General features: G+C 47.4%; 1 protein-coding gene across 5 annotated transcripts in view; it reads left to right on the top strand.

Annotated features, from left to right (window-relative positions):
• PLCH1 (phospholipase C eta 1) overlaps positions 1 to 25,904 on the top strand; it is a 147,191-nt gene that overhangs the window by 21,460 nt on the left and 99,827 nt on the right. Inside the window, exon 1 of one of the 5 annotated variants that reach the window (XM_060274459.2) lies at positions 13,923 to 14,078. The exons of the other annotated variants lie outside the window; for them this stretch is intronic. Coding sequence (XP_060130442.2) covers positions 14,036 to 14,078 — 43 coding nt within the window. The 5' untranslated portion in view covers positions 13,923 to 14,035. Of the gene's footprint in view, positions 1 to 13,922; positions 14,079 to 25,904 lie in introns of those variants that run through there. 5 annotated transcript variants of the gene reach the window in all.

The raw sequence follows: 25,904 nt of genomic DNA, 5'->3' as shown, positions 1-25,904 counted from the left end.
TGTTAGAATCCTGTTATCCTGTCATCCTGGCTCGCAGAGAAATCTATCCCTTGCTTTCTTGCTTAGTGCAGTTAATTTGGTTATGTTAAGAGTATCTGATTGTAATTTTCCCACTGAGCTTACTGTGATAAAGTCATAATTGGACATGTAGCATAGGGAACCTCCTTGCAGTCTCGGCAGGAAACGAAACATGTGAGGACTGATTCATTTTAAATCCCAGCAAAGGAATAACAGAGCAATGTCCAATGACTAATGATGGTTTTTAGGCTCAGGGAGGTGGTCGTAAAAAAACCCAAAAACCTACGTGCCAATTTCACACAGTAACTAGCAGCTGAATGTAGAAGTCATGCAAGATGGCATGATATTTGTGTCTCTGAACATAAAAAGATCTCTGCAGGATCACACCAAAAGCCTATCTATGCCATGGTCACACATTGCATTTATAGCACAATGATACCTCTTTAAACAGCCACGCCTTCTCCCAAAGGATTCTGGGAACCGTAGTTTATGAAGGGTGCTGAGAGTTGTTAGGAGGTACCTGGTCCTCTTACAAAGCTACAATTCCCAGAGTTCCCTGGGAAGAGGGATTGGTTGTTAAAGCTTGTTGCTCTTGGTCATATGGTTTTTGAATTTCAGTGTGTGAGATTCGAAAGTCTGGACACGATTATATAGGATTTTCAGGCGCAGAGTCCCGAGTATGAGATTACTTTAGGGAATCCTTTCTGCAGTGACTTCTCTGCAAAGGATCTCTTGCACATTGCGGAGGATTTGGGAGGAAGGGGGTATTCTTGGGAACGGCGTGAACATGGATAATGCTATAGAAAAAAGAATAGGGCGACTCCTATTTCTGGACCTCCCCTCTTGATGTGCCTCGCACCCTCGTAGAAATGTGGAAGGTTGCATTCTGATCTTCAGGGCAGGGAGGTAAAAGGTGTTCATCAGTGGGTGATGAGCCATCTGGCAGAAAGTCACCCCCAGGACTCTGTAGACAGCAAATCAGAAGGCCGAGAGTGGAGATCAAGAACAGTGAGGATTCTGTTGGGAGAGATTTGGGAGGTGTGAACTGGGCTGGGTTTTCTGCAGGACAGACAGGTGCCTGCAGAAGAGAGTCTTGCCTGGTGTGGTCTGCAGAAGGGAGTTGAGTGGGAAGATGCTTTGCAATAACTGCTGCTAAGTGGAATGTGGGCACCAGGCTGAGATGAGGAATGGATGGATTTCTCTGCTGTGTTCTCCTTTCCTCAAAGGGGAGCTGCTCTATCCCTTTGACCAAGTCGGTTGCCTTCTTCTGAACCTTCCCCACGATATCCTTTTTTTTGAGGTGAGGTGGCCGGAACTGCACATAGTAACCCCCAGTGCAGTCGCACCATAGATTTGTATAAAAGCATGATGATGAAACGACCAGCTTTGTTTTAAATTCAAAGCCATCCTCCCACTGTGAGTCACTAACCATCCCTTGAACTGACTCTCCAGGGCCTCAAGCAGCAATTTCCCCCTTCTCCTGCCGCTTTATTCCAGGCACCCCCAAACTTCGGCCCTCCAGATGTTTTGGACTACAATTCCCATCTTCCCTGACCACTGGTCCTGTTAGCTAGGGATCATGGGAGTTGTAGGCCAAAACATCTGGAGGGCCGCAGTTTGGGGATGCCTTGGGGATGGTTAGTGACTAACTAAATTGGGAAATCTGGGGCTCCCGCTATCACTCTGTGGGTGGATACTGGACTTTCTCTCAGAACGCTCCCAGAGGGTCCGGTTGGGCCCTTATATGTCAAACATGCTTAGGACTAACACAGGAACACCACAAGGATGCGTGCTTAGTCCGCTCCTTTATACTCTTTATACATATGATTGTGTCGCTGCCCACCCTAGAAATAGGGTTGTCAAATTTGCAGATGACACAACCGTGATCGGGCTCATCTCTGATAAGGAGGGTGAAACTGAGTATAGAGATGAGGTGGAGCGGCTGACAGAGTGGTGCAGAGTTAACAACTTGCTCATAAACACAAAGAAAACTAAGGAGCTTGTGGTGGACTTTAGGAGACAGAAGAACGAGGTCCAGCCACTCTTGATTGACGGAATTTGTGTGGAGAGGGTAACAACGTTTAGATTTCTAGGCATTGAGTTACAGGAGGATCTGTCCTGGAGTGTTAATACGAGGGGGCTTGTGAAGAAGGCGCAGCAGAGACTGTATTTTTTAAGAATTTTAAGGAAAAACCATCTTCCACAAAAGCTGCTGCTTGCCTTCTATCACTGTGCCGTACAGAGCGTGCTTACGTACGGTTTATGTGTGTGGTACGGAAGCTGTACTTCCCAGGACAGAGCAGGGCTGTGTAGAATTATTAAAACAGCAGAGAGCATTATTGGCTGCTCACTCACCACCTTAGAACAAATTTACACCACCAGGTGCCATAGAAAAGCACTAGATATATCAAGAGATCCAACGCACCCTGGCCACCATTTCTTTCAGCTCCTGCCATCGGGACGGAGATATAGAACAATGCAGGCAAGAACGAGCCGTCTCAGGAACAGTTTCTTCTCTAGAGCAATTTTGGCATTAAATGGAAAGCCCGGACTTTGAAGTCATCTTATTTTACTTGTTATTTTGTAGTATATTTACTGTTTTTAATTAGCTTTTTGTAATTTTGGATTATGCGGAATGCTTTATCTGAGTGGATGTAGCAACCGAGTAATTTCGTTGTTCCCGCAAGGGGACAATGACAATAAAGATATCTTATCTTATCTTATCTTATGCCTGCAGTTTATTCCATTTCACTGGAAATGCCCAGAATTGAACTTAGGAGGTTTTTCTTTCTTCTTTTTGCATGCAAAGCTTGTGCAAGGCTTACTCTCTTTTCCTCCATCTGTGTATTGCAGCGGGATAATTGGTACTGTTGGACAAGGTGTCATTCGAAGAGGCTTTTCTGGCATTGGCAATCTTCTCACTGAGGATACCCTCCCAAATTCCAAGAAATGAACACTTCTGAGGGCAGCCAGTAGAGGCCAGCAGGCATCTCTCTATGCGTTTAGGAAGCTCATTTCGGCTACATGGAAACTCTGCCTGAGCGGCGAATAAACATTCTGTGCATGTTAAACCCGACCACTTTCATGACTCAAAACTTGCCTGAGGGTTCCTTGTCCTTTTCTAATGTTATTAGGAAAAGCTGTTAATAGCTCTATTTGCATGATATTAATATTCTGATCTGCTTATGTCAGAAATTCCTTGTCACAAACATTCAGGCTGCTGTTGATGATGTCTGGTACTCCAGGGAGACTCTTGAATGCCCCAAAGCTAAAATGCCATACATACATAACCAGAGAGAAGGGGAGGGAGAGATCAGAGCTCAGATTAGATCAAGTGTTATTATTTTTTGCTGGTACTTTTCTAGTGGGAATCTTTAATTTGCAGCATGGAGGAAGGAAGGAAGGAAGAAAATAGCCATTTGGATTAGATGTGCCAGAGGAATGACAAATTTATAGGCTACTCCAGGATTGAGTCTCTGGACATGCACAAAATATTCTAGGACCAACTGATTTAAAAGGGGAGTTAAAATGCTTTCATGTACCCCCCCCAAAAGCATGGAAACTCTAAACTTAAAGCTCCTATTTTAGTACTGGCACAATGCAAGGAATATATAGTTCATTTGAACCAACCCTAGTGAGTTTTAGGTGCATTTCAGAGACACACCTGTTCACTCAGGTAGATATCCCACACTTTTGAAGTGTGTTCTGCTGATTAGGAATGTCAGTGCACCCCCTTCCTTGTTTGCATCTCATGTGTCCTTTTTGAACATCTGAAGCGGGCTTTAGAGTGCCTGCAGGCTCCCTGTGCAATTCTGTTTGGTGGTGGGGAGATGACCCTTCTCCCTGGACAGTAGTGACTTGAGGTGTCTTCTGAACCATGGCATTGACACATTAATGGAGCAGTGGCGGTGGATTTAGACAATAACGTCAACCCGTTCTGCTTTATAAACTGTTCTGCAGTGCTTCACCGGTGTTTGTGTATTATTGCTATCTGGAGGGGAACTTTTGCCCTTCAGGGCTCACCCACATTTCCCTTTGCCTGGCTGCTTTCCTCCAGGGAAACCTGCAGTTTAGTGCTGAATCGGAACAAATAGCAATTGGGGTTTCTGCAGTGGCTCGTCTCCACCCTTGCGCCATATGCAGAAGCCAGCTTTTCCCTTGTTTGGTTCCTCCTTCACTGAGCTGGCTTGCGTGACACAGGTACCTATGTCTTGCTTTCCTATGTCTTGCCTTCCTGCACATTTGTCCAGTCTAGAAGAGCCAAACTATGGCTTCCGGAGGCAGCATGAACGTGCGGGCTCCCAGAGAGGAACTAACGGCTGCCTTTTCCCTCCACATTTTACAGTCATACCTCATGGTGCGTCCGCTTCAGGTTATGTCTTTTCAAGTTGTGTCCCGCGGCAACTCGGAATGGGTTACTTCCGGGTTCACCGCTCGTGCATGTGCAGAAGGGCTAAATTGTGCCAAGTGCGTGCGAAGACATGGCACTTCTAGATTCAAACACTTCGAGAGTTGTAAACGTGCCTCCGGGATGGATTACGTCCACAACTCGAGGTTCCACTGTATTGCCATGCTGCTGTAAGCCAGCATTGGGCTTAGCGTGTTCCCTGAACTGGGGCTGGTGGCTAAACTCTGTCCCTGCTAACCATGAGCTGTAGCCAAGGGCTGTTCTTTTATACATATATAGTCCTTCTTTGCAGTCAGCTATCTGCATTCCATTGTAAACGTGCTTCTGCCTGCTCTACGTTCTTGGGCTTATTCCTGTTTGTGGAGTTGGGGAACACCATGCAGACAGGTGCACGTTCAAAAGGATACACCATGCTTATTTTTAGCAGTAGATCTCTGGATACATGTCAGTGAAAAGCCAGCCTGCGGCTGTATATTCCACATAACTATTGATCTCTGAACTGCTAATCCTACATCTCTTCATTTCTTAGAACTCTGTGCACGCTATGCTTTCCGGGGGGCGGGGGGGGGATGGCAGGCCAACATCCTGTCTTAGTTTATCCCAGTACGTTTCCGAGCACAATTCAAAGTATTGGTGCTGACCTTTAAAACCCTAACTGGCCTTGGCCCAGTATACCTCAAGGAGCGTCTCCACCCACATTGTTCACTGAGGTCTACCTCTGAGGGTCTTCTGGTGGTCCTCTCTCTTCAAGAAGCAAAGTTACAGGGCCTTCTTGGCATTGGCGCCTACCCTGTGGAATGCCTTCCCTACAGATGTCAAGGAGATAAAGAACTGCACAACTTTTAGAAGGCATCTGAAGGCAGCCCTGTATAGGGAAGTTTTTAATGTCTGACGTTTTATTATTTTGCTTGGAGCCACCCAGAGTGGCTGGGGAAACCCGGACAGATGGGCGAGGTATAAATAAAATGATAAGAATAAGAATGACCCTGTTCATGACCAACACAAAGTGGAAACATGCTTTAGCTTAAAAGGGTGAGTTGCTTCCAGGAGAGATTGCCGCATCTTGGTTTCTCCTTGCTCCTTCTGCTGCTGGGCTGCTGTCATCCAAACCATGGTTTGCCTTAGCATATCATCCAGTGTTTCACTCGTCTAGACATGCTGTAACCAAGTTTTGTTCTTGTTGTATATAGGTCATGGCTTGTCTCAAGCCCAGTTTCAGATGATATGCTAAGCAGGATTGGAGTAGGAGCAGAACGTTCATGATCTTCTCTCTTAGAACCTGGAGAAAACCCATCTGCAACACGCTCATGATTTCAGTGTGTTGACTTCTGCCTATATTATTCCATTTTGGGAAAAGCTTTGGGGGCTGTGTTTAGTGTTCCGTGGCCTTTCATGGGCTCATTTTATAATATCTGAATTGGGTAATTTGGGTTGCAACACAATGCTTATATAATGTTGTTTTTCCCCTCCGTATTTATTGTAGGAAAGCAAAGTTCTGCCCTCCACTAATCACTCTCTTTGACAAAAAGTAGCAATTTTTCTATGACTTTGGATAGTGAAAGAGAAAGGCTGGCGAAGCAGAAAATTAAAATTATTGTGAGGCTGCAATTCTTAGCTTTAACAAGCCATGTAGTCAGTGTTTTGTTGTTGTTGTAAGGAACATTTTGTAAGGGGAGAGGGTTCACTGTGACTGTTATGCTTAGGCCACTTGGCTACCTCACTGTGCCCTTCCTGCATTGCAGGGGCTGGACTAGGTGACTTTGGGGGTCCCTTCCAACCTTGGTGATAGCTTCTGCATCTATGTTATCAAGATTAGGCTTGGCATTTTATTTGCTGTCGGATCTTACTGATTTACCCCTGACTGATTGAAGGGCTTTAGTGCTGTCTACAGAGGTAGCATCCCAAGATCTTTTAGCCACATCTTTTTCTCATCAAATTGGGCCACTCTCCATCTGCTGTCGGCCTGCAGTCAATTGATACTTAAGCCTTTATTGAATTTCTTACCTGCCCTACACCATAAAGTCCCAGCAGATTAGCACCATAGGAACATACGAAGCTGCCTTATAGCGACTCAGACCATTCATCTACCTTGCTAAGTATTTACACAGATGAGTAGCGGCTTTCCAGGATTTCAGACAGGGGTCTCTCCTAGCCGTACCTGGGAGACTGATAAGAAACTGCAAAACTGCAAAACTCGGCTGCAGTCCTTTCCCCTATAAGGCAAGGGATGGCTTGTGCTCCCCAAATATAAAGCAATAATCCGGAAAGCAATTTATAAACAATATAAAAATACAGTTTTAGAATTGGTTAAAAAGTGCACAGTTGTCCTTCGGATATCAAAGGCCAGAGCCAACAGGTGCGCCTTCAGTGTGGGATGAAAGCTGTGCAATGAATATGCCAACTCTTCTCTGTGGGGAGCCAGTGCCACAGTTTATGGGATGCCACAGAGAATGCCCTCCTTTGGACTGCCAGTTCTGAACTTCTGAGGGTGGTGGAAGTACCAAGAGGGCCCCCTCTGCCAATCTTATCACACAAGATTTGTAGGCAACGAGGCAGTCATCTTGACCATATTAATGGTCATAGAATCATAGAATCACAGAGTTGGAAGAGACCACAAGGGCCATCCAGTCCAACCCCCTGCCAAGCAGGAAACACCAGCAAAGCATTCCTGACAGATGGCTGTCAAGCCTCCGTTTAAAGACCTCCAAAGAAGGAGACTCCACCACACTCCTTGGCAGCAAATTCCACTGTCGAGCAGCTCTTACTGTCAGGAAGTTCTTCCTAATGTTTAGGTGGAATCTTCTTTCTTGGAGCTAGAATCCATTGCTCCGTGTCCGCTTCTCTGGAGCAGCAGAAAACAACCTTTCACCCTCCTATATGACATCCTTTTATGTATTTGAGCATGGCTTATCATATCACCCCTTAACCTTCTCTTCTCTAGGCTAAACATACCCAGCTCCCTAAGCCGTTCCTCATAAGGCATCGTTTCCAGGCCTTTGACCATTTTGGTTGCCCTCTTCTGGACACGTTCCAGCTTGTCAGTATCCTTCTTGAACTGTGGTGCCCACACTCACTTATTTTGGTTTCCGAAACGACAGCTTGGGTGGGTGGGATTTTATTCTTGACAAAAACGCTAATTTTGTCAGTGTTAACAACAGCACCTTAAGAAAGTGTGGTCCAAAGGAACCATTTCATTTAGCATTTGATTTCTCCTAATGAGAATGGTCAAGAAAGGCTTTCAAATGTATCTGCTTAAAAGCCGCTCTGGGATGCTCTGCAGAGTTTCCCATTGAATAGATTGGCTCTCTGCGCTGATGTTGGCAACAATTTGAGTGGAAAGCAGGCAATCCTGGAAGGACAGAGATGGCTCAGATTCAAGGTACGTCTAAGCCAAACCTGCCTGTTTGGACAGGTGTTGCAAAAGAAAAAGAAAAAAGAGGATTGTCGTTTTGGTTTTCCCCTTTCCTTTCTAGACAAACTAATTATAATCTCAGCGGCTTTCTTCATGGGTGCAGCTGCTTCAAATTGACTGTGATTGACAGTCCTAGGGATCTGACATAAATCTTACATTTCAGCTCTAGGCTACTGTCCCTGTCCCCCGTCTGTTCAGGATGAATAAATGCTGCCCACCCTTTCTCCTTTTGTGTGGCAGTATATGTAGCTTTTAATTTTTTCAATACCTAAGCTTGGCTTTCTGTGACTTTCCTGCTAATTAATGCACCATCTTCTGTATCTGAAACTGAAAACCATAGATTTGTAGCTCTGTTGCCAACATGACTTGGCATGACACATCCATTTATGTCAGGGGTGCCCAAACCTTTTTCAAAGAGGGCCAGATTTGATACCCCAGAGTTGTTGAGGTTTTTTTAGGATTGAAGTTGCTGCGCTTTTTTTTTAGGATTTTGCCCCAGGACATATACTGCCACAGGGGCCAGATTAAATCAATAGACGGGCCCCCAAAATGGACTTTGGACATGCCTATTTTATGTGATAAGCAAGGCAGCATTTTTGGGGTGGTCAAATCAGTCTTATTTCTGATCTGCATCTCTTTCCCCCAGAAGTCCGTTCCCTCCTGTTTCTGTATTATTTTTGACCAGAGTCATGATGGAGCACGCTAGCCAATTCCACAAGAGGCTCCATCACCATTGTCTAACAAGGTCAACAGAGAGGTTAGAGTTATTCATGGACAGAGCCAGTGGGGTGGACTAGGGTGACCAGAGTTTAAGTCCCCATTTAGCCTTGAAGCTCATTGGTTGACCTTGGACTGGTCATTGACTTTGAGCCTAACCTCCCTCACAGCGTTGTTTTGAGGATAAAATGGAGATGAAGGGAGAACCATTTACACCACCCTGAGCTTTCCTTGGTGGAAAAGTGGTATGTAGAGAAGAACGTGAGAGAGTCTGCTGGATCAGGCCAGAGGCCCATCTAGTCCAACACCCTGTTCTTACAGTGGGCAACCAGTTGGCTGTTGGAAACCAGGGAGCAGAACATGAGCACAAGAGCATTCCACCCTCCCGTGGTTTTACAACAACCGGTGTTTGGAAGCTGCCTCTGTGGTGTAGTCATAATCCACAAGCCAAGGCTCAAACTTGAAGAGCTGCGTGATGGATGGTGGAACAGAGGAGCAGCAAGTGAATCTGAAACTGAGTGCTCTAAATAGTTGCAAGATCTGGAAGTTGGTGGACAGGCAGACTAAGAGTGAGATGTAGAGATACCTAGAGGAATAAGGAAACCATACATTGGTCTTTTTCTGGCCAGCTTCTCTTAAGCCTGATACTGGCTTGCATGGAGCCACCCAATGGTTTTGGTACTGAGTTGGAATTTAAACTGGAAGCTCTGTGAAACATCAGTATCTTTTCCAGAATCATGGCATTGCCTGATGACATGGAATAGAAGTGAAGGACCTGTAGCCTTCCGGGTGTTGCTGGACTCTAATGCCCTTCATCCCTAGCTAGCATGATGGGAGCTGTGGTCCATGAACACCTGTGAGATCACAGGAAAACCCCTCGAACATGTGGCAGGAAACTCAAATGACACACAACAAAGGCTTTGGAACAAAAGTCTGTCATATAAGTATATCCAAGTCTGTGCTCTATTCACCAACAGTTGATTATTCCAAAACGGTTCCTGGAAGCTTGTTTTACAATTTCATTAGGTCTGGTCTCCAAATTCTCCTTTTAAGTTAATTAGATGCAATGAATAGACGAAAAAGAAAGAAAAAAGCTCCAGCAATAAACCTCAGAACACAGCCGCTCTCTAATGCCAGATCAGACCAAAGGCCCACCTAATTCAGCATCCTGTTCTCACAATGGCTAATCAGATGCCTGTGGGAAGTTCACAAGTAGGACCTGAGGGCAACAGAAACTCCCTACTTTTGAGTCTCAGCAGCTAATATTCAGAGGAAAGGACCCCTGGATGGTAAAGTCCACTCAAACTTGACTTTGGGGTTGCGACGCTCATCTCGCTTCAGGCTGAGGGAGCCGGCGTTTGTCCACAGACAGCTTTCTGGGTCATGTGGCCAGCATGACTAAACCGCGTCTGGCACAATGGAACACTGTGACGGAAACCAGCGCGCACGGAAATGCCGTTTACCTTCCTGCCACCTATTTATCTACTTACACTGGTGTGCTTCCAAACTTCTAACTTGGCAGAAGCTGGGACAGAGCAACGGGAGCTCACCCCGTCACACGGATTTGAACCGCCGACCTTCCGATCGGCAAACCCCAAAGAGGTTCAGTGGTTTAGACCACAGCACCACGTGTCCCCTGCAGTGCGGGCAGAACCTACCCAGCATGTCTAGTAGCCACTGGTAGCCTCACCCTCCATGAATGTGTCCAATTCTCCTTTAAAGCCATGCAAGTTGATGGACATTGCTACATCTTGTGGGAAAACAACAATTTATTATGGCATTGGGCTGCGGAAGAGAGCGGTCTCTGTGCTACGAGTAACAGGGCAGATTTGCATGTTAGCACAGCCAAGTCGATATATGAATAATGGGTACTTTCTCTAACAGCAACACACATGCAGATGTGGAAGATGCACAGGTCTCAGATGCACACATCTCCAAAGTGTGTTTTGCTTGCTAGTGCTTCTCATAGTACCAAGAGCCAACCGGAGATATAGAGGGTTGATTCAGATGTCCATTTTCCACATGGAGGACTACTTGTAAACTTAGCAAGCAACCAAATGGGGAATTGGTTGTCTGTAGCATCCAGACTCCTTTCTCAGGGCAATCTTGGCCTGTTTCTTGCAATTGATTGTGGAGACATGGTAAAATTCTCTTCGTTGCATCGTTTTGCAATGTGGTCTAGACTGCTGATGGGAGCGGACAGGATGTGATAGTTCTGCTAAAGCATTTGTTCTGGCTGCTCATAAGCTACTGGTTCACCTTCTAGGATATTGCATTGATATATGTAGCTCTGAATAACTTAGGTCCTGCCCAGGGTACCTTAAGGACTATTTGAGAAGCTCATCTGGAGCTCATCTGGAGGAGCAGGTTTTAGTCCCCCATGTTACAGAAGCCCGAATGGCCTCACCTAAAAGTTGGCTGTTTTGTGTTACCATGCTGTGCAATACTCTTTCAGCAGAGAGGTTCTCTTGACAAAGGAAGGAGCAAAATTATCATAAGCAGGTGCTAACTTCACGAGTATTGCAATTATTCTTCTGGAAACTTCAGTTGCTCTGTTTAATCTGCGGGATATATTTACAAATTCAAGATAGCTCTTGGCTCAGGAGAAGATTGTGATGTTTTGCACTCAGGAAAATTGTGGCTGTAAAAGTCGCAGGGAAGGACTCTTTCTGCCAGCATTTCTTCTTTGCAAGCAATTTCAGTTAAAAACGAGAATTACACAGGAGCACATTATATCATAAAGTAGCAAAATGAAAAATAACTTCACTGAGATTTGCTTAGGGATGCTAAATGTTAAAGGCTGTGAGACATAATTGGTGTCTAATGCTGTGTAATTGAGAGGAATCTGATTATCTTGGGAGTAAAGGAGAGAGTGAGTTCAGCACAGTGATTTGCATTATTAATATTATTGTTACCAGCCCATCGACAGCAGGCTGTAGGGTTGGTTACAACAATTTAAAATTCAGACATAAAAAAACAGCTAAAATGAATTATCATCACAGAAATAGGGTGGAGTCCTGAAAAACACACCTTGTGTTTCAAAGGTCAGGATAAAGAGGAGGGTCCTCAGCTTTAGCTGAAAGTGAAGGTGCCGGACACATCTCTGTGGGGAGGGAATTCCACCACTTAGGGGCTGTCACAGTGAATGTTGCTACTGTACCCCAACCCCAACTTCTGTACCAAATTTAGCCTGACCATATGAGGCTAAGCCTCTATGGAAGGTCCATGGTGAGTTACCCAACCCAACCCAACCCAACCTCTTCTAGTTGTCTTAAACTACTCTTTTAAAGGAAATAAAAAAAATCAGTCCAGTAGCACCTTAGAGAGCAACTAAGTTTGTCATACCTATGGCTTTAGGTGCAGAGCTTGTGCCAGGTCAGTATTTATCAGACGTAGTCCTCCTTCACTTAAGAAGGATGCGGTGGGGAGATTAATTCTGGGCTTGAGGTAAGGCCAAACCAAATACCATGCACATTAAGAGTGCTGTTTAATAATACAAAATGACATAAAAACCTCTCTAGAGCTCTTCTGATAAGACTCATTCAAGGCAAATGGTGGTACTGGCAGGTAAGCCTTGTTTTTCCTGCGACCTTCATTCCTCAACCCCATTGTTCTGCATCAGACCAAAAATACCATAGGGACAGCAAGGATTTTTTCCCTGTTGGCAACTCACTTAGGTGCCAGGTGTCTCCGGTGAGAGTAAGCTGTAGATGGCCTTGTTGACAACCAACTGCTGACAGGCAGCTGGAGAAGAGTGTGTTTGCGATATACCCCCCCAGGCTTTTCTCCTCCGGTTTGCCAGCGCTCGGTTGAAAGACGGAGGGAGCCTCTTGCAGGGAGTTGGATTCTAGCTGGCTTTGCTGAAGAAGAGTCAGGATCTGCTGCTGTACTTGATATCAATGCTGCGTAATATTCTTGGACGAAATTGATTCTCTCGAGCAGTTTTACACTGAGGCAAACCAGTGGACCATCTACTGCAGCCTCCTCTGGCAATGACTCCTAGCATCAGAGATACCGTGTTTCTCATATTATAAGACACGTCTTATATTTATTTTTTCCTCAAAAAACACACACTATGGCTTATTTTCAAGGGATGTCTTATTTTTTTCCTCCTCCTCCTGCCGCGGCCAGCATTGCTGCTGCGCCTATCACTATGTCTTATTTGGGGGGTATGGCTTATATTCCTTGAATGCTTAAAAATCCTGCTATGGCTTATTTTATGGGTATGTCTTAAAATATGAGAAACAGGGTATATTTAACTGAAGATGCCAGAGGCTAAGCCTTGGCCCCTTAGCAGGGAGACCAGTGTGTTTCGGAAGTCATAAGTGCTCAAACAATGTCGGTGGTTCTGTGCCTTTATTAACTGCATGGCTGATGAAGAACCAGGACGGTACAGTTGTTAAGAGTGTTTGCCCAAGACCTGGGAGACCAGGGTTCTAGCCCCCACTCAGCCATGAAGGGCCACTCACTGCCTCTCAGCCTAACCTACGCAGGTTGCTGTCAGGATAAAATGGGGAGAGGGAAATTCGTGTGTGCCACCTGGAGCTCCTTGGGGGGGGGAGGTGGGGTATAAAAATAATAAAATGAATGGCAGGCAGAAATTTCAAGGTACACACCTCCCCATTGCCCACACAGAAAGGGATATCTGTAGAATTTCAGTCTGCCGTGTTCAGGGTTCGTAGACTCATTTAGGCAAAAAAGGATGCTGAACCTAATTATATGCTTGCAGTTTTGATTTATTTAAGTTCAAAGCAAAGTGGGAGTACAGTCCAATTAACAATAATTTGCAAGCCCTTTCTTTGTTAAAGAAAGTCTTGGAGAAGCTCATTGTGCTGTCTCTGTCTGCTTCCTTCCACTTCACAAATTCTCTCAGCTAGAGATTTATTTTTTTTAGATGGTATTCTGCTTTCTTTTATTCAGCCTTCAGCTTGCGTCACTCCTCTGATTTTAAAACCCAAAAGTGGGGGTGGGTTCTCTTTTCCAAGGTGCGAAGGATTTCCTCCATGACGTTTGAGAGACCTGCTTCTCACAGTGCTCTGTGCACAGTTTGTGCCTTGAGGTTTTGAATCATTTCGCTGTGCATGCATCTCTCATACCCAAAGTGGTCCTGCATTTCTACAACAGCAGCTGCACAGAGCAGAGCCTTCCAGGCTTCCTCTCTGCCTGGGGATTTTTTTCTTCTTTCCCTCCCTACCTTCCAGTTTGGAGCAAAGTTATCCAGGATCCCCATTTGGATTTTTAAAAAATGATTCCAACTCTACGGTCCTATGATTCTGTGACTGCTAATCTTCCCAAATCCATGCTGCGGATAACATAGACTTCAACTTGTTTCGTAATGGACAGGATTGAAAAAGTTCATGGATACTTCTAAGAATTGTGTTGCAAATATTCTACCCCTGGAGATGTGAATGAATTTGGGCTTCTGCTTCAAGGAGACTTTCTACTCTGCCTGCCAATAATGTATAACAATAACAGATTTAATGGCAGACCTCGAAGTATATAAAAATTTAAGCCCAGAGAAAGGTAAGGATGCCATTCACATTCCTATAACTCTTTGGCAGAAAGGCATGATGTTCAGTCTCTTTTGGATTTTAAGGTGCATTTCATCTCGGTGACTGTTAAATTACCATTTCTATGTGTTTGGGAAGCTGGTTGTTGTGAGATGACTGTCAGTATGATGGAATATTTTAAGCCTGTTTCTCTACACTTCCTTTTATTTGATGTAGGATTGATTCAGAACATCTTCATGTGCAGGTAAAAGTCACTTCTGTTCATGCATGGAGGAGTCACCAATTTTCTTTCTCTGAAAAGCCTCTCCAGAGAATCAAAGGACCAGAGTACCAGGCAAAGTGTCACTGTGGTTGGTAACGAGTGGGAGCTGCAGCCCAAGGGAGAGAGAAAGTGTCTCTTCCAGCTGAGGTTTATTATTATTATTAGAGAGTCTTTGGACTCAGCCCATTTGTAAACCCTAAAAAAATGATAGTTCTCTCTCTCTCCTCCCTACAAACCTATGCTTTGTTATTGTCACTTTAATATTAAATCATCTGTTGTGCATCATCTTTGAATGAAGGTTGCTTTCTTGTTGCCCAAATGTATTCTTGAATGAATTGTTCAACCAACCATTTTTCATGGGGTGGCATGGCTTATGGTGAAAAGTGGGTTAATTTAGCCTTAAAAGTTGAAACAAGCTGCTTTCATATTTCTAACGATCGGGTCAATCTGTCAAACACAAGGCATCGTACATAAATATAATCTGCCGTACATGACAACATGCATCGATCTTCCTTAGCGGTGGGAGAAGGTATTGAGTCTCGACCTATAAAAACCGGAGTTTTTCTTTAGTGCGATAAGAGACAACATTTCTCCATTAAATTTAGTAGATTGTAATGGGAACAGAATTATGCTCTGGGTCCCGCAGGAAGCCTGGCTTCTCTCGATGCAAAGGGGGATTGTTGATTCTTCTTGAAAACAGAACTTTCCCACTGCTCTGACCTTTCCCTGCACTTCTACCTGCCCAATTTTTACCAAGTGCTCCTCCAGATAAACAGGATGGGTTGAAGGGTTTGAAAAGGCAGCTTGCTGCCGGGGTGTGTGTGTGTGTGATTCACCTCAGAGGTTTTCTTTGTAGTGTTACCATGATAGGTTTGCTGCAGCTTGTGGGGAGATAAGTGGTTCAGATTCCTTGCGGTACTAGAATGTCGTGTGTGGTTGTTAACTGACCGTTAGTGGAAATTCTTCAGCTTTTATGCAACATGTGACCGATGGATGTTGGTGGGTGCAACACAGGCACAATCTCAAGCATATCCAGTTGACTTACCAGGTCTTCAGAAGGTAGCTTCAGAAGTCCTGCCAATTGGATTAGGGAGCACTAGGCTAACCTGCCCAGTAATCTGACTCTGTATGAGGAAAGTTCCTCTCTCTTTCCCCAGTCATATACGTAAGTTCATTCTGGCTTTTCCTTGTTGATCCTCCTCCTGTTTTCCTTTCTTTTGCACCCTGATGTACTTTGTCTTGATCTCACAGGCTACAAGGCTGAAGGCAGGGCATATGCATTTTAATTTTTGTGCAGAGCCTATCATGTTTAGGGGCCTTGAAATGCAATGTCACCTCTTATTTAAATAGGTGTATATATAGATTCAAAGAATCATAGCATTGTAGAGTTGGAAGGGATCCCAAGCGTCATTCAGTTCCCAGCCCCCTGCAATGCAGGAATAATTATGCAAAATCTTCTTTTAAACTAGCCTGCTAAGAGTCTTAAGTCACCTGTGTTTCTGTGCTAGCTGCAGAGAAGCGGTTTTACCTTCTATGTAGCCAGAAAGGAAATGCAGGCTCGTTTTTCTTTTTCTTTTTGCAGGTTGTAACAGCCCTGGTGTTATGTTATTATAAGATGATCACATGGAGGAGAAAAGTGGCTGGTCAAGTTCTCCTCTAGGACAGCGTGGTGTAGTGGTTGGAGTGCTGAACTAGGACCTGGAGACCAGGGTTCAAATCCCTGCTCAGCCGTGAAGCTTGCTGGGTGACCTTGACCCAGTCACAATCTCTTAGCCTAGCCAGCCTCATAGGACTGTTGTGAAGATAAGAATGGGGGGGAAGAAAGCTTCAGGGTGCGATATAAATGCAGTGAAATAAAAAAAGTATTAAAATAAGAAATAGGATGCGGTTCCCAAACTGTGGCCCATAGCGTGTTGGTGAAGAGCACTGGGAATTAAAATTCTGGAGAATTTGAATTGCAATGCAATAAAATGCAATGTAAGAAATAAAAGGAGCAATAAAAGTGCAAGTCAAAATTGCACAGCTCCTAGCACAGCACATTACAGTTGCTGCAACAGGCAGAAGAATGATTAAGTGGTCCGCCAAAACCTTCAGCAATTTTCAGTGCGTCCCTGGAGGAAAATCAAGTTTGGGAATCAGCTGTCCTAGAAAATACCTTTTGATTTTTTTGGAAAGTAATTTGAGGTAGCATTTCCTGACGGGTCACACTTCTGGCATGCTGTTTAGAGCAGAGGCCAAATACACAGAGGGTTTAGTTTATCTAGAGTTCCAGGAACTGTGTTTATATTTTTGGAGATCTCCTGTGTTTTGTATACAGAGCTTGGGGATTAATTTCATGCATATGCTGGAGCAGAAACTGGCAGTTTGCCAGTCCATCTGCCGTATGCGCAGTGTTTTATAAGGTAATGGATATGTGAATAAGAGTTTAATAATTGACAAGGATTAGCTTTGTAAAGGGCAGCTTTGCTAAAGTCCTTAAAGTAGCAGAGGGAGGAAGAGAAGACCTAATTGGTTCGGCCTCAGCAGTTACTTTTTTTGCACGTACCAGACCTTGGCAGCTTAAAAAAATGTGTGCCTCCTGATAAAAACGCTTCAGACAAACATTTTATGTCGCAGTTGATTTACAGGTAATATTTTAGCCACTTTTCTCTTGGACAACTGTGAACTAAGGGCCTATCCACATACCTTCAATATGATTTACGTGTCTCTGATTAACATAGCCCGTGTTCTCACCACGGGAAGGCGTTTGCCTGTCAAAGACTAGGGCATGTTCACTCAATCCCTTGAGATCCGCCCAACCACGGACCTGCCCCCTGTGCTTTTCATTGATGCCACTCACGTAACTTACGTTATACTTTTAATGCAGTGAGATGAACAAGCGATGTTCCCCCCTTGGCGGTGCCTGTTCGGCCACATATATATAGAACCTAGAAATCTGCATGAGTCTTGACCGCATCATAAATCACAGGGCTGGAGCGCCTGCCAGAGCTGTGTAAAAAGGAGGCTAATGGGAATTGTAGTCAAAAAGACCTGAATGCTGCTGTAGATGGTTTTGGATGGAGCCCAAGTAATGGAGCACTTTGGACAAGTTAAAAACATCCTTGGCTATGGAAATCCCTTTAAAGGAGAGCCTGTTGGGTCAGTCCAATGGCTCATCTAATCCAGCATCCTGTTCTCACAGTGGTCCTCTTGATGCCTGTGGGGACCCACAATAAGGATCTAAAGTAGCATGCAGGCTCTCAAAAATCCATGCCTGAGGATTGCTCAGACTTGCCTACTTAGGAGTGGCCTCTAATTAAAGTTTGGGCATGGGTGGCGCTGTGGTCTAAACCACTGAGCCTCTTGGGCTTGCTGATCAGAAGGCCGGCAGTTTGAATCCCCGTGAGGGGGTGAGCTCTCATTGCTCTGTCCCGGGCATGGGTGGCGCTGTGGTCTAAACCACTGAGCCTCTTGGGCTTGCTGATCAGAAGGCCGGCAGTTTGAATCCCCGTGACGGGGTGAGCTCTCATTGCTCTGTCCCAGCTCCTGCCAACCTAGCAGTTCGAAAGCACGTCAGTGCAAGTAGATAAATAGGTACCGCAGCAGCGGGAAGGTAAATGGCATTTCCGTGCGCTCTGGTTTCCGTCACGGTGTTCTGTTGCACTAGAAGCGGCTTAGTCATGCTGGCCACATGACCTGGAAAGCTGTCTGTGGACAAACGCCGGATCCCTCAGCCTGAAAGCAAGATGAGTGTCACAACCCCATAGTCACCTTTGACTATGACCAGACTTAGCCATCCAGGGGTCCTTTACTTTTTAAAGGAGGGGAAGAAATTGCTGCAGATTGTCTTCTGTCTTGATTTTGTACTGTGGTTGCCATCTGCGTTGGGCAGAGAGTGTTTTTATACGTTGAGAGCGAACAACATTTCTGTATTCCAAGTAGTACAATCTAACGTGCCATTCCAATGGGACCAATAGAAAGCTTGTTAATGAAGCTGTTTCTGTTTCTGAAACTTTTGTTCTATGTGCTTATTGCTAGCTCCCCCCCCACTCCCCTCTTACTGTGATTTCTTCCCTTATGCGTGTATATTGCTTCTTTAAAGCATCCTTATGGTGTGTGTTTTTGTGGGACTTGGGTGAGAGCGACAGGCCCTGCTTTTGCCTGATGTCCAGAGGTTTTGCTGAATGTGTGCATAGAGCACTAGGCACATAGATGAGCAATGCATGAACAGGGCACCAGAAAAATGCCCTTGCCAGTTATACAATTCCTGTTTATGTGGCGAGGCCACTGTAGAAGCAGAAATCATGTGTGTAGACAGCAGAAATGTCATCAGAATGGTTCCACACAGAGAGAAGGAGAGAGATGTAGGGAAGAACATCTGCACATAGCTCATGTAGCAAGGATTCACTAAAAGTACTTATTGGTTTGTCAACGAAACAAACTTTTCCCCTCCCAGGCTGTCATAACATAGTTGGTTTTCAATGTCAGGATATAAACAAAGGAAAGGTCAGTGCTTAAAAGGGGATGATAATTTCCTGATGGAGCAGTCAGCTGCACCGATTGTGATCCAGAGTGCCCAATAAGCCATAAGATCTTTTTTTTCAGCACAGTTATTGTCATTTAGGATAACAAGGGAGTGCTTGCAGCTCTCTCCCTCATCAGAGACATACAGTACATGAACTCAGCTTGTGCCAGGAAAGCTGCCCCTGATCACTGCAAAATGCTTGTGTTTCTCTCATGCTTTTTTTTTTTGCAATGAATGAAGGCTTGGGCATGCTTGACCTGCAAATTCTATGATTTTACTGATAGGGACCATGCAGAGATGACACTGCTGGTCTCTTAACTGCATGTGTAGCAGTGCAAACATTGCAAATGCTAGCATAAAGAGGCCCTTTAAGTACTGACTGCTCATGGAACTCGAAGAATGTGCATCTATCTGATACTGCCCAGAAAAAAAACCATACAGTATACGGTTCTTTTAAACTGCAGTAATGCATTTATGTTGGAAGCAGTATCACCTACAATTTAAAGCTGCAAGGCTTAATTTCTGCCAAGATTCAGCATGGATTCACGCATATATGTCAGGGGGAGGGAGCTGGTCCCACCTGATCCTTATCTCCCCCATGAACCATGGGGCTGCCAACCTGTCTGTCACGGTGGCTGGAGAAGGCTACTTCAGAGTAACGACTCTACACAGCTCTGCATTTTATGGTTTTATTGGTGCTGAGTATTTACAGTGCTAATGGCAGTGCTATCTACAAAGACCCATCTGTTTAGCTTGAGTCAGAACCTCCCAGTGGCTTTTGGCGCGTTTTGCACCAACATAATAACTTGGAGAGACCCATCCTCTTCCCCCGACGCCTTTTGCGAAGTTCCGGAGTTGGGGGGACTGGCCTGCCCCCCTTCCTTTCCCCTTCCTGTCCCACCTGGGACGATGGCTCTCTTTCCCTGCCAGAGCCTTGGAACCCACTTCCTGTTTCCCCACTTGAGCTGGAGCTTTCCTTCTTTTCAGCCTCGCTAGGGTCTGGGCTGGAACTCAGGAGGGGAGGGGCTTCGCAATATCCCTTGCCCCTCACATCCATTCCCCTCCCAGGCCCCCCTTCTCCCCTCCCTAGAGGCTGCTCGGGTGTCAGTGGTGACTGAAAACCTAGAAACTCCGTGCTGTCCGATCCGGTTGGTGTGAACACCTCCCCCCAGTCCCTCTGTCTCCCTCCTTCCTCCTGTGAAGAGGGAAATCCCAAAAAGTCCGTGGCCTCAGAACTGGTGGGGGTGAAAATCTGCTGCCAGTCCACCTCGTCCTCTGACTGAGTGGACCTCGGAACTGCCCATATCTCCTCCTCCGTGTCCTCAAACTCTGCTTCCCATCTCCATGGTGAACTGCTTTCCCCCTCCTGTGTTTCCTCCTCCTCCCATTCCCGTTCCATGTGCCAGGGCTTGGGCCTGTGTGGGAAGAGGGCGTGGAATTCTTCCACTAAGAATTCCTCCTGTATCTGAGTGGCTGGTACCCACTCATTTTGGGATGGCGGGGCGTCCTCCCATGCCATGAGGTACTCCAGGCCCCCCACCTCCCTTCGTGAATCAAGGATGGCCGTTGCTTCATTGAGTGGCTCCCTGCCTCCACCCTCCCCCCCCTCCCTCGGGGGTCTGTGCGCTGTCTTGGAACCTGCTACTTTCCCTGTACGGAGACAGCAGCGATCTATGAAATACAGGGTGCACTCTCATGTCCTCTGGCAGTGCCAGCCTGAACGCCACCGGGTTTACCTGCTGCGTGACCGTGAAGGGGCCCAACCTTCTGGGTGCCAGCTTTTTGCACCTCCCTCTGGTGGGCAGGCCCTCCGAGGACAACCAAACCTTGTCCCCCACCCTGATGACCTCCCCCGGTCACCTGTGGCGATCTGCCCCCTTCTTGTACGCTTCCTTGGCCCTCTCCAAGTGCTCTCTGAGCTGCTGGTGCACTGTCTCCAGTTCCTCTGCCCAATCCTCTGCCTGTGGGCCCTCCTCCTCCTCCTCCCCCTCCCTCTCCGGGAAAGATCTGAGGTCGCGCCCGTAGTTGGCCTTAAAGGGCGACACCCCTGTGGAGACGTGGACCGCATTGTTGTAGGCAAATTCTGCCAGTGGCAGGCGATCCACCCAGTCCGTTTGCCTCTGGCTGACGTAACATCTCAGGTACTGCTGCAGAATGGCGTTGACCTGCTCCGCCTGTCCATTGGTCTGCGGGTGCCGAGCCGTCGACAAGCTGACCGCCACCTGCAGGAGGTTCATGAGCCGCCGCCAGAACCTGGAAACAAATTGGCGGCCACAATCCGAAATAACTCTTAAAGGTAATCCATGCAGTCGGAATATGTGGTCAACAAACAGTTTGGCTGTCTCTTCTGCAGAGACCGCCCTGGCACACGGTATGAAATGGCACATTTTGGACATGAGGTCCACCACCACCAACACTGCGGTCTTGCCCCTGGATGACGGCAGGTTGGTGATGAAGTCCATGGACACTACTTCCCACGGCCTGTGCGGTGTGGCTAATGGCTCCAGCAACCCTGCTGGTGGTGCTCTGACCACCTTTGCTCGCTGGCAGGTGTCACAGCCCCTTACATAGTCTCTGACATCCTCCCGCACCCCTGGCCACCAGAAGTGTCTCATGACTAGGTGAGTGGTTTTGTCCCTTCCGAAATGACCCGCCGTCGGGTTGTCGTGCATCTGCTTGAGGACCTTACCTCTGAGCTGGTTGGTGGGCAGGTACAGGGCTCCCCTGTAAAAAAGCAACCCCCTCCTTTCCTCAAAGTCTCTTGCCTGCTCCCTCCCCCCTCGCAGCTCTCTGAAGATGCGGGTGGCAAACTCATCTGCTGCTGTCAGTGCTGTGAGTTCTGCCTCGCTCACCACTGCTGCTCCGCAGGACCATGCTGATGGGGGGAAAATGTGCCGGGGTGCTGGTGGCAACTCCTCCTCCATGTACTCTGGCTTGCGGGAGAGGGCATCCGCCCTGACGTTCTGCTCCCCCGGTATGTAGTGGATGGAGAAGTTGAAGTGCGAGAAGAACTCTGCCCACCGTATCTGCCGCTGGTTGAGCACCCTGGCTGTTGTCCAGAACTCCAAGTTCTTGTGGTCCGTGCACACCTGAATGGGATGCTTAGCGCCCACAAGGAAGTGTCTCCAATGCTGGAACGCAGCGTGGATCGCGAGAAGCTCCTTATCAAACACCGTGTAGTTGCGCTCTGGCTGGGTCAGCTTTCTGGAGAAGGCGGCACAGGGTCTCCACTCTCTGTTGGCATCCAGTTGCAGCAAAATGGCGCCCAAAGCTCTGTCTGAAGCATCGGTTTCAACGCGTAGGGGCGCATCCTGCACCACGTGGAACAGGTTCTGGTCGGAAGCGAACACCCTCTTGAGGCTTTCGAACGCTGCTTGCGCCTCTGGTGTCCACCTGAACTTCTGCTTGCCTCTCAGGCAGTCCGTGATGGGAGCCGTAACGCGAGAGAAGTTCTTGATGAACTTCCTGTAGAAGTTGGCGAAGCCTAGTAGGCGTTGGGCATCTTTGCGCGTCCGGGGGCTGTGCCAGTCCAGGATGGCCTGCACCTTGTCCTTGTCCATCGCTAGCCCCTTGTCTGATAGCTTGTAGCCCAGGAAGTCCACCTCCCTGGTGTGAAACTTGCATTTCTCCAGCTTCGCATACAGGTGGTTCTCCTTCAGGCGCTGCAACACCTCCCTGACATCCTTCACATGCTGCTCTGGGTCAGTGGAGTAAATAAGGATGTCATCCAGGAAGACCAGGCATTTCTTGAAGAGGAGGGACCCCAGGACGTGGTGCATGAAGGCCTGGAAGCATGCTGAGCCCCCTTGCAAACCGAAGCGCATCACCAGATATTCAAAAGAGCCCAGCGGCGTGAACATCGTGGTCTTCCACTCATCGCCTTCCCGGATTCTGATCAAGTTGTACGCCCCCCTCAGGTCGAGCTTGGTGAAAATCTTGCCCCTGCGTGCCGCTGTCAGCAGATCATCCACTCTGGGCATTGGGAAAGCCACCGGTTCCGTCATGGAATTGAGCCGTCTAAAATCCACCACCAGACGGCGCTGTTGCGTGTCTTTCTTGTCCACCCAGAAGACCGGGCTGCCTCCTGCTGCCTTGCTTTCTCTGATGAACCCCCGCTTGAGGTTCTTGTCGATGAACTCCCTCAGATCCTCCAGTTCCTGATCTGACATGGAGTACAGCTGCAGAAGTTGGATTTGGTACTCTTCAGCAAAGTTTCTCGAGAAGAAGTTCGCCGAGGCACCACTGTCAATTAACGCGAGTACCGTCAGGGGATAGCCATTTGGGAGTGTTAGCGTCACTTCTAGAACCACCCCTGCCCTGGGGGGGGGGTGGGCTGTCGCTGCTCCTCGCTGTGCGGGTGGGCGGGTTGGGGCCGGTTAGTGCTAACTGTGCCTGGCTGCTGCCCCTTGTCTCCTGCAGCCAGGCTGTCTCGTTTCCCTGCTGTGGTGCTGCTTCAGTGGGGGACGGCACAACCGTTCCCGCCCTTCCTTGCCACTCCCTGCGATGAGGGCAGTCCCTGACGCGATGCTGGGGGGAGTTGCAGAGAAAGCAATTCCCGCCTCTTCCCTCCTTGCGTCTTGGCGCCGCCGGGGTTTGAAAAGCCCGCACGCGCGCTCCACCGATCTCCATTGGTTCCGGCTCTGAGTTCGGTCTGGGCGGGACTAGGGGTGGGCCCTGGGGTGGGGTTTGGTAATGTGGTCTGTCCTGGGAGCGTGGGAACCAAGGCTTTGCTGCGCGCGTCGTTTGTTTGTCATTCCATCTGGATTCCTGCCTCACCCCCACCACTAGCGCCGCTTTGCTTAACTCATCCATCGTCCGCGGTTTCGGACCTCTCGCTAGTTCATCCTTAACGTCTGAGTGCAACCCCAGGTAGAAGGCTGATTTCACTGGCTCACTGTGCAAATCCCACCCCAGTTTGTGCACTAGCATGGTGAATCTCGCCCAGTAGTCTCGAACTGTCGATTTCCCTTGTGTTAAGTTGTGAAGCTGCTCTTTTGTGGCTTCCATCTCCGAATCACTAGCATACATGATTTTTAACGCTTCTAAGAAGAGTTTTGCATTCTTTATGCAATTTTTTTTTGCGCGATGAGCGGTCTGACCCATTCTCTGGCAGCCCCCGTCAAATGCTCTATGATAAAGGAGACTCTGTGCGCGACATCTGGGAACTCTGCCGCATGCAGTTCCAGCGCATAATTTATTTCCGTCTCAAAGCCTAGGTACTCTCTCGGGTCGCCGCTAAACTTGGTGACTAGGCTCTGTCCCCTCCTCACTTGGACTAGCTGGGGCTGGGGCACCCCCCCACCTCTTGCAGTCTTTTCCTCATCCAGTTTTTTCTGTAACTCCACCACCATCACCCTGAGTTGCTTCTCAGTCTCATCTTTCGCTCTCACCTGCTCTGCCAGTTTGTTCAGCTCCGCCCGCGTTGCTTGTGCTTCTTCCTGAGCTGCAAGTAATTGCTGGTGTGCCTGCGTTGCCAGGGTCTGTGCGTTCCGCAATTCCTGTGCTGTGGCCTCGGCTTCCAGCCTCCACTGCTCAGCTTCTTGCGCACTCATCGCTGCCGCTCCAAAGTAGCCAGAAAGACTGGGAGGTTGCTGTCACGGTGGCTGGAGAAGGCTACTTCAGAGTAACGACTCTACACAGCTCTGCATTTTATGGTTTTATTGGTGCTGAGTATTTACAGTGCTAATGGCAGTGCTATTTACAAAGACACATCTGTTTAGCTTGAATCAGAACCTCCCAGTGGCTTTTGGCGCGTTTTGCGCCAACATAATAACTTGGGGAGACCCATCCTCTTCCCCCGACGCCTTTTGCGAAGTTCCGGAGTTGGGGGGACTGGCCTGCCCCCCTTCCTTTCCCCTTCCTGTCCCACCTGGGACGATGGCTCTCTTTCCCTGCCAGAGCCTTGGAACCCACTTCCTGTTTCCCCACTTGAGCTGGAGCTTTCCTTCTTTTCAGCCTCGCTCGGGTCTGGGCTGGAACTCAGGAGGGGAGGGGCTTCGCGATATCCCTTGCCCCTCACACTGTCAATCACCCCTGATGTCAGAATGATGCCAGGTAACTTGCTCTTTCTTACACAAATGACCAGCAGATTAACAGTGTTTGCAATGCATCACAGATGAGCTATGCAAACGTCAACGATCACTTTTGGTTTGTATCCAGTGTGGCGCTAAGTTAAAGTCACTTAATGGCATACTAGTTGGCTGGCAAAGTGTTTTGCAGCAGTGAAATGTTGTTGCAGAAAATAAATGCGCAAGCAGGCTGCTGGTAACGTCATTTCACAATAGGCTGCGCAATCTGTTGAACAAGTTTCTGGTAGCACAGTTGGATTCCTCTGTTGTGCAGCATTGAAACCCCTAGTGCAAGAGCACTTGTGCTAGCAGGCAGAGAACTTTGGATGCACCCCCATGGGTTATATTGCGCTGCTTATTTTTCTATAGCATGGGTAGGCAAACTAAGGCCCAGGGGCCGGATCCGGCCCAATCGCCTTCTAAATCCGACCCGTGGATGGTCTGGGAATCAGTGTGTTTTTACATGAGTAGAATGTGTCCTTTTATTTATAATGCATCTCTGGGTTATTTGTGAGTCCCATGGACTGCAAGAAGATCAAACCTATCCATTCTGAAGGAAATCAGCCCTGAGTGCTCACTGGAAGGACAGATTGTGAAGCTTGAGGTTCCAATACTTTGGCCACCTCATGAGAAGAGAAGACTCCCTGGAAAAGACCCTGATGTTGGGAAAGGAGAAGGGGACAACAGAGGACGAGATGGCTGGACAGTGTTCTCGAAGCTACGAACATGAGTGACCAAACTGCGGGAGGCAGTGGAAGACAGGAGTGCCTGGCGTGCTATGGTCCATGGGGTCATGAAGAGTCGGACACGACTAAACGACTAAACAACAAACAAAAGGAATTCGTTCATTCCCCCCCCCCAAATATTGTCCGCCCCCCCACAAGGTCTGAGGGACAGTGGACTGGCCCCCCACTAAAAAAGTTTGCTGACCCCTTTTCCAAAGCAATGTACAGTGAAACAAAATTAAAACAAACATCTGTTGAGGACAAATAAGTTACCATGCCA

This window comes from Zootoca vivipara, chromosome 5 (genome assembly GCF_965207765.1).
Source record: "Zootoca vivipara chromosome 5, rZooViv2.hap1.1, whole genome shotgun sequence".
Taxonomy (NCBI): domain Eukaryota; kingdom Metazoa; phylum Chordata; class Lepidosauria; order Squamata; family Lacertidae; genus Zootoca; species Zootoca vivipara.
Note: the sequence above shows the minus strand (reverse complement) of the source record. Positions and strands in the feature narration are given on the sequence as shown.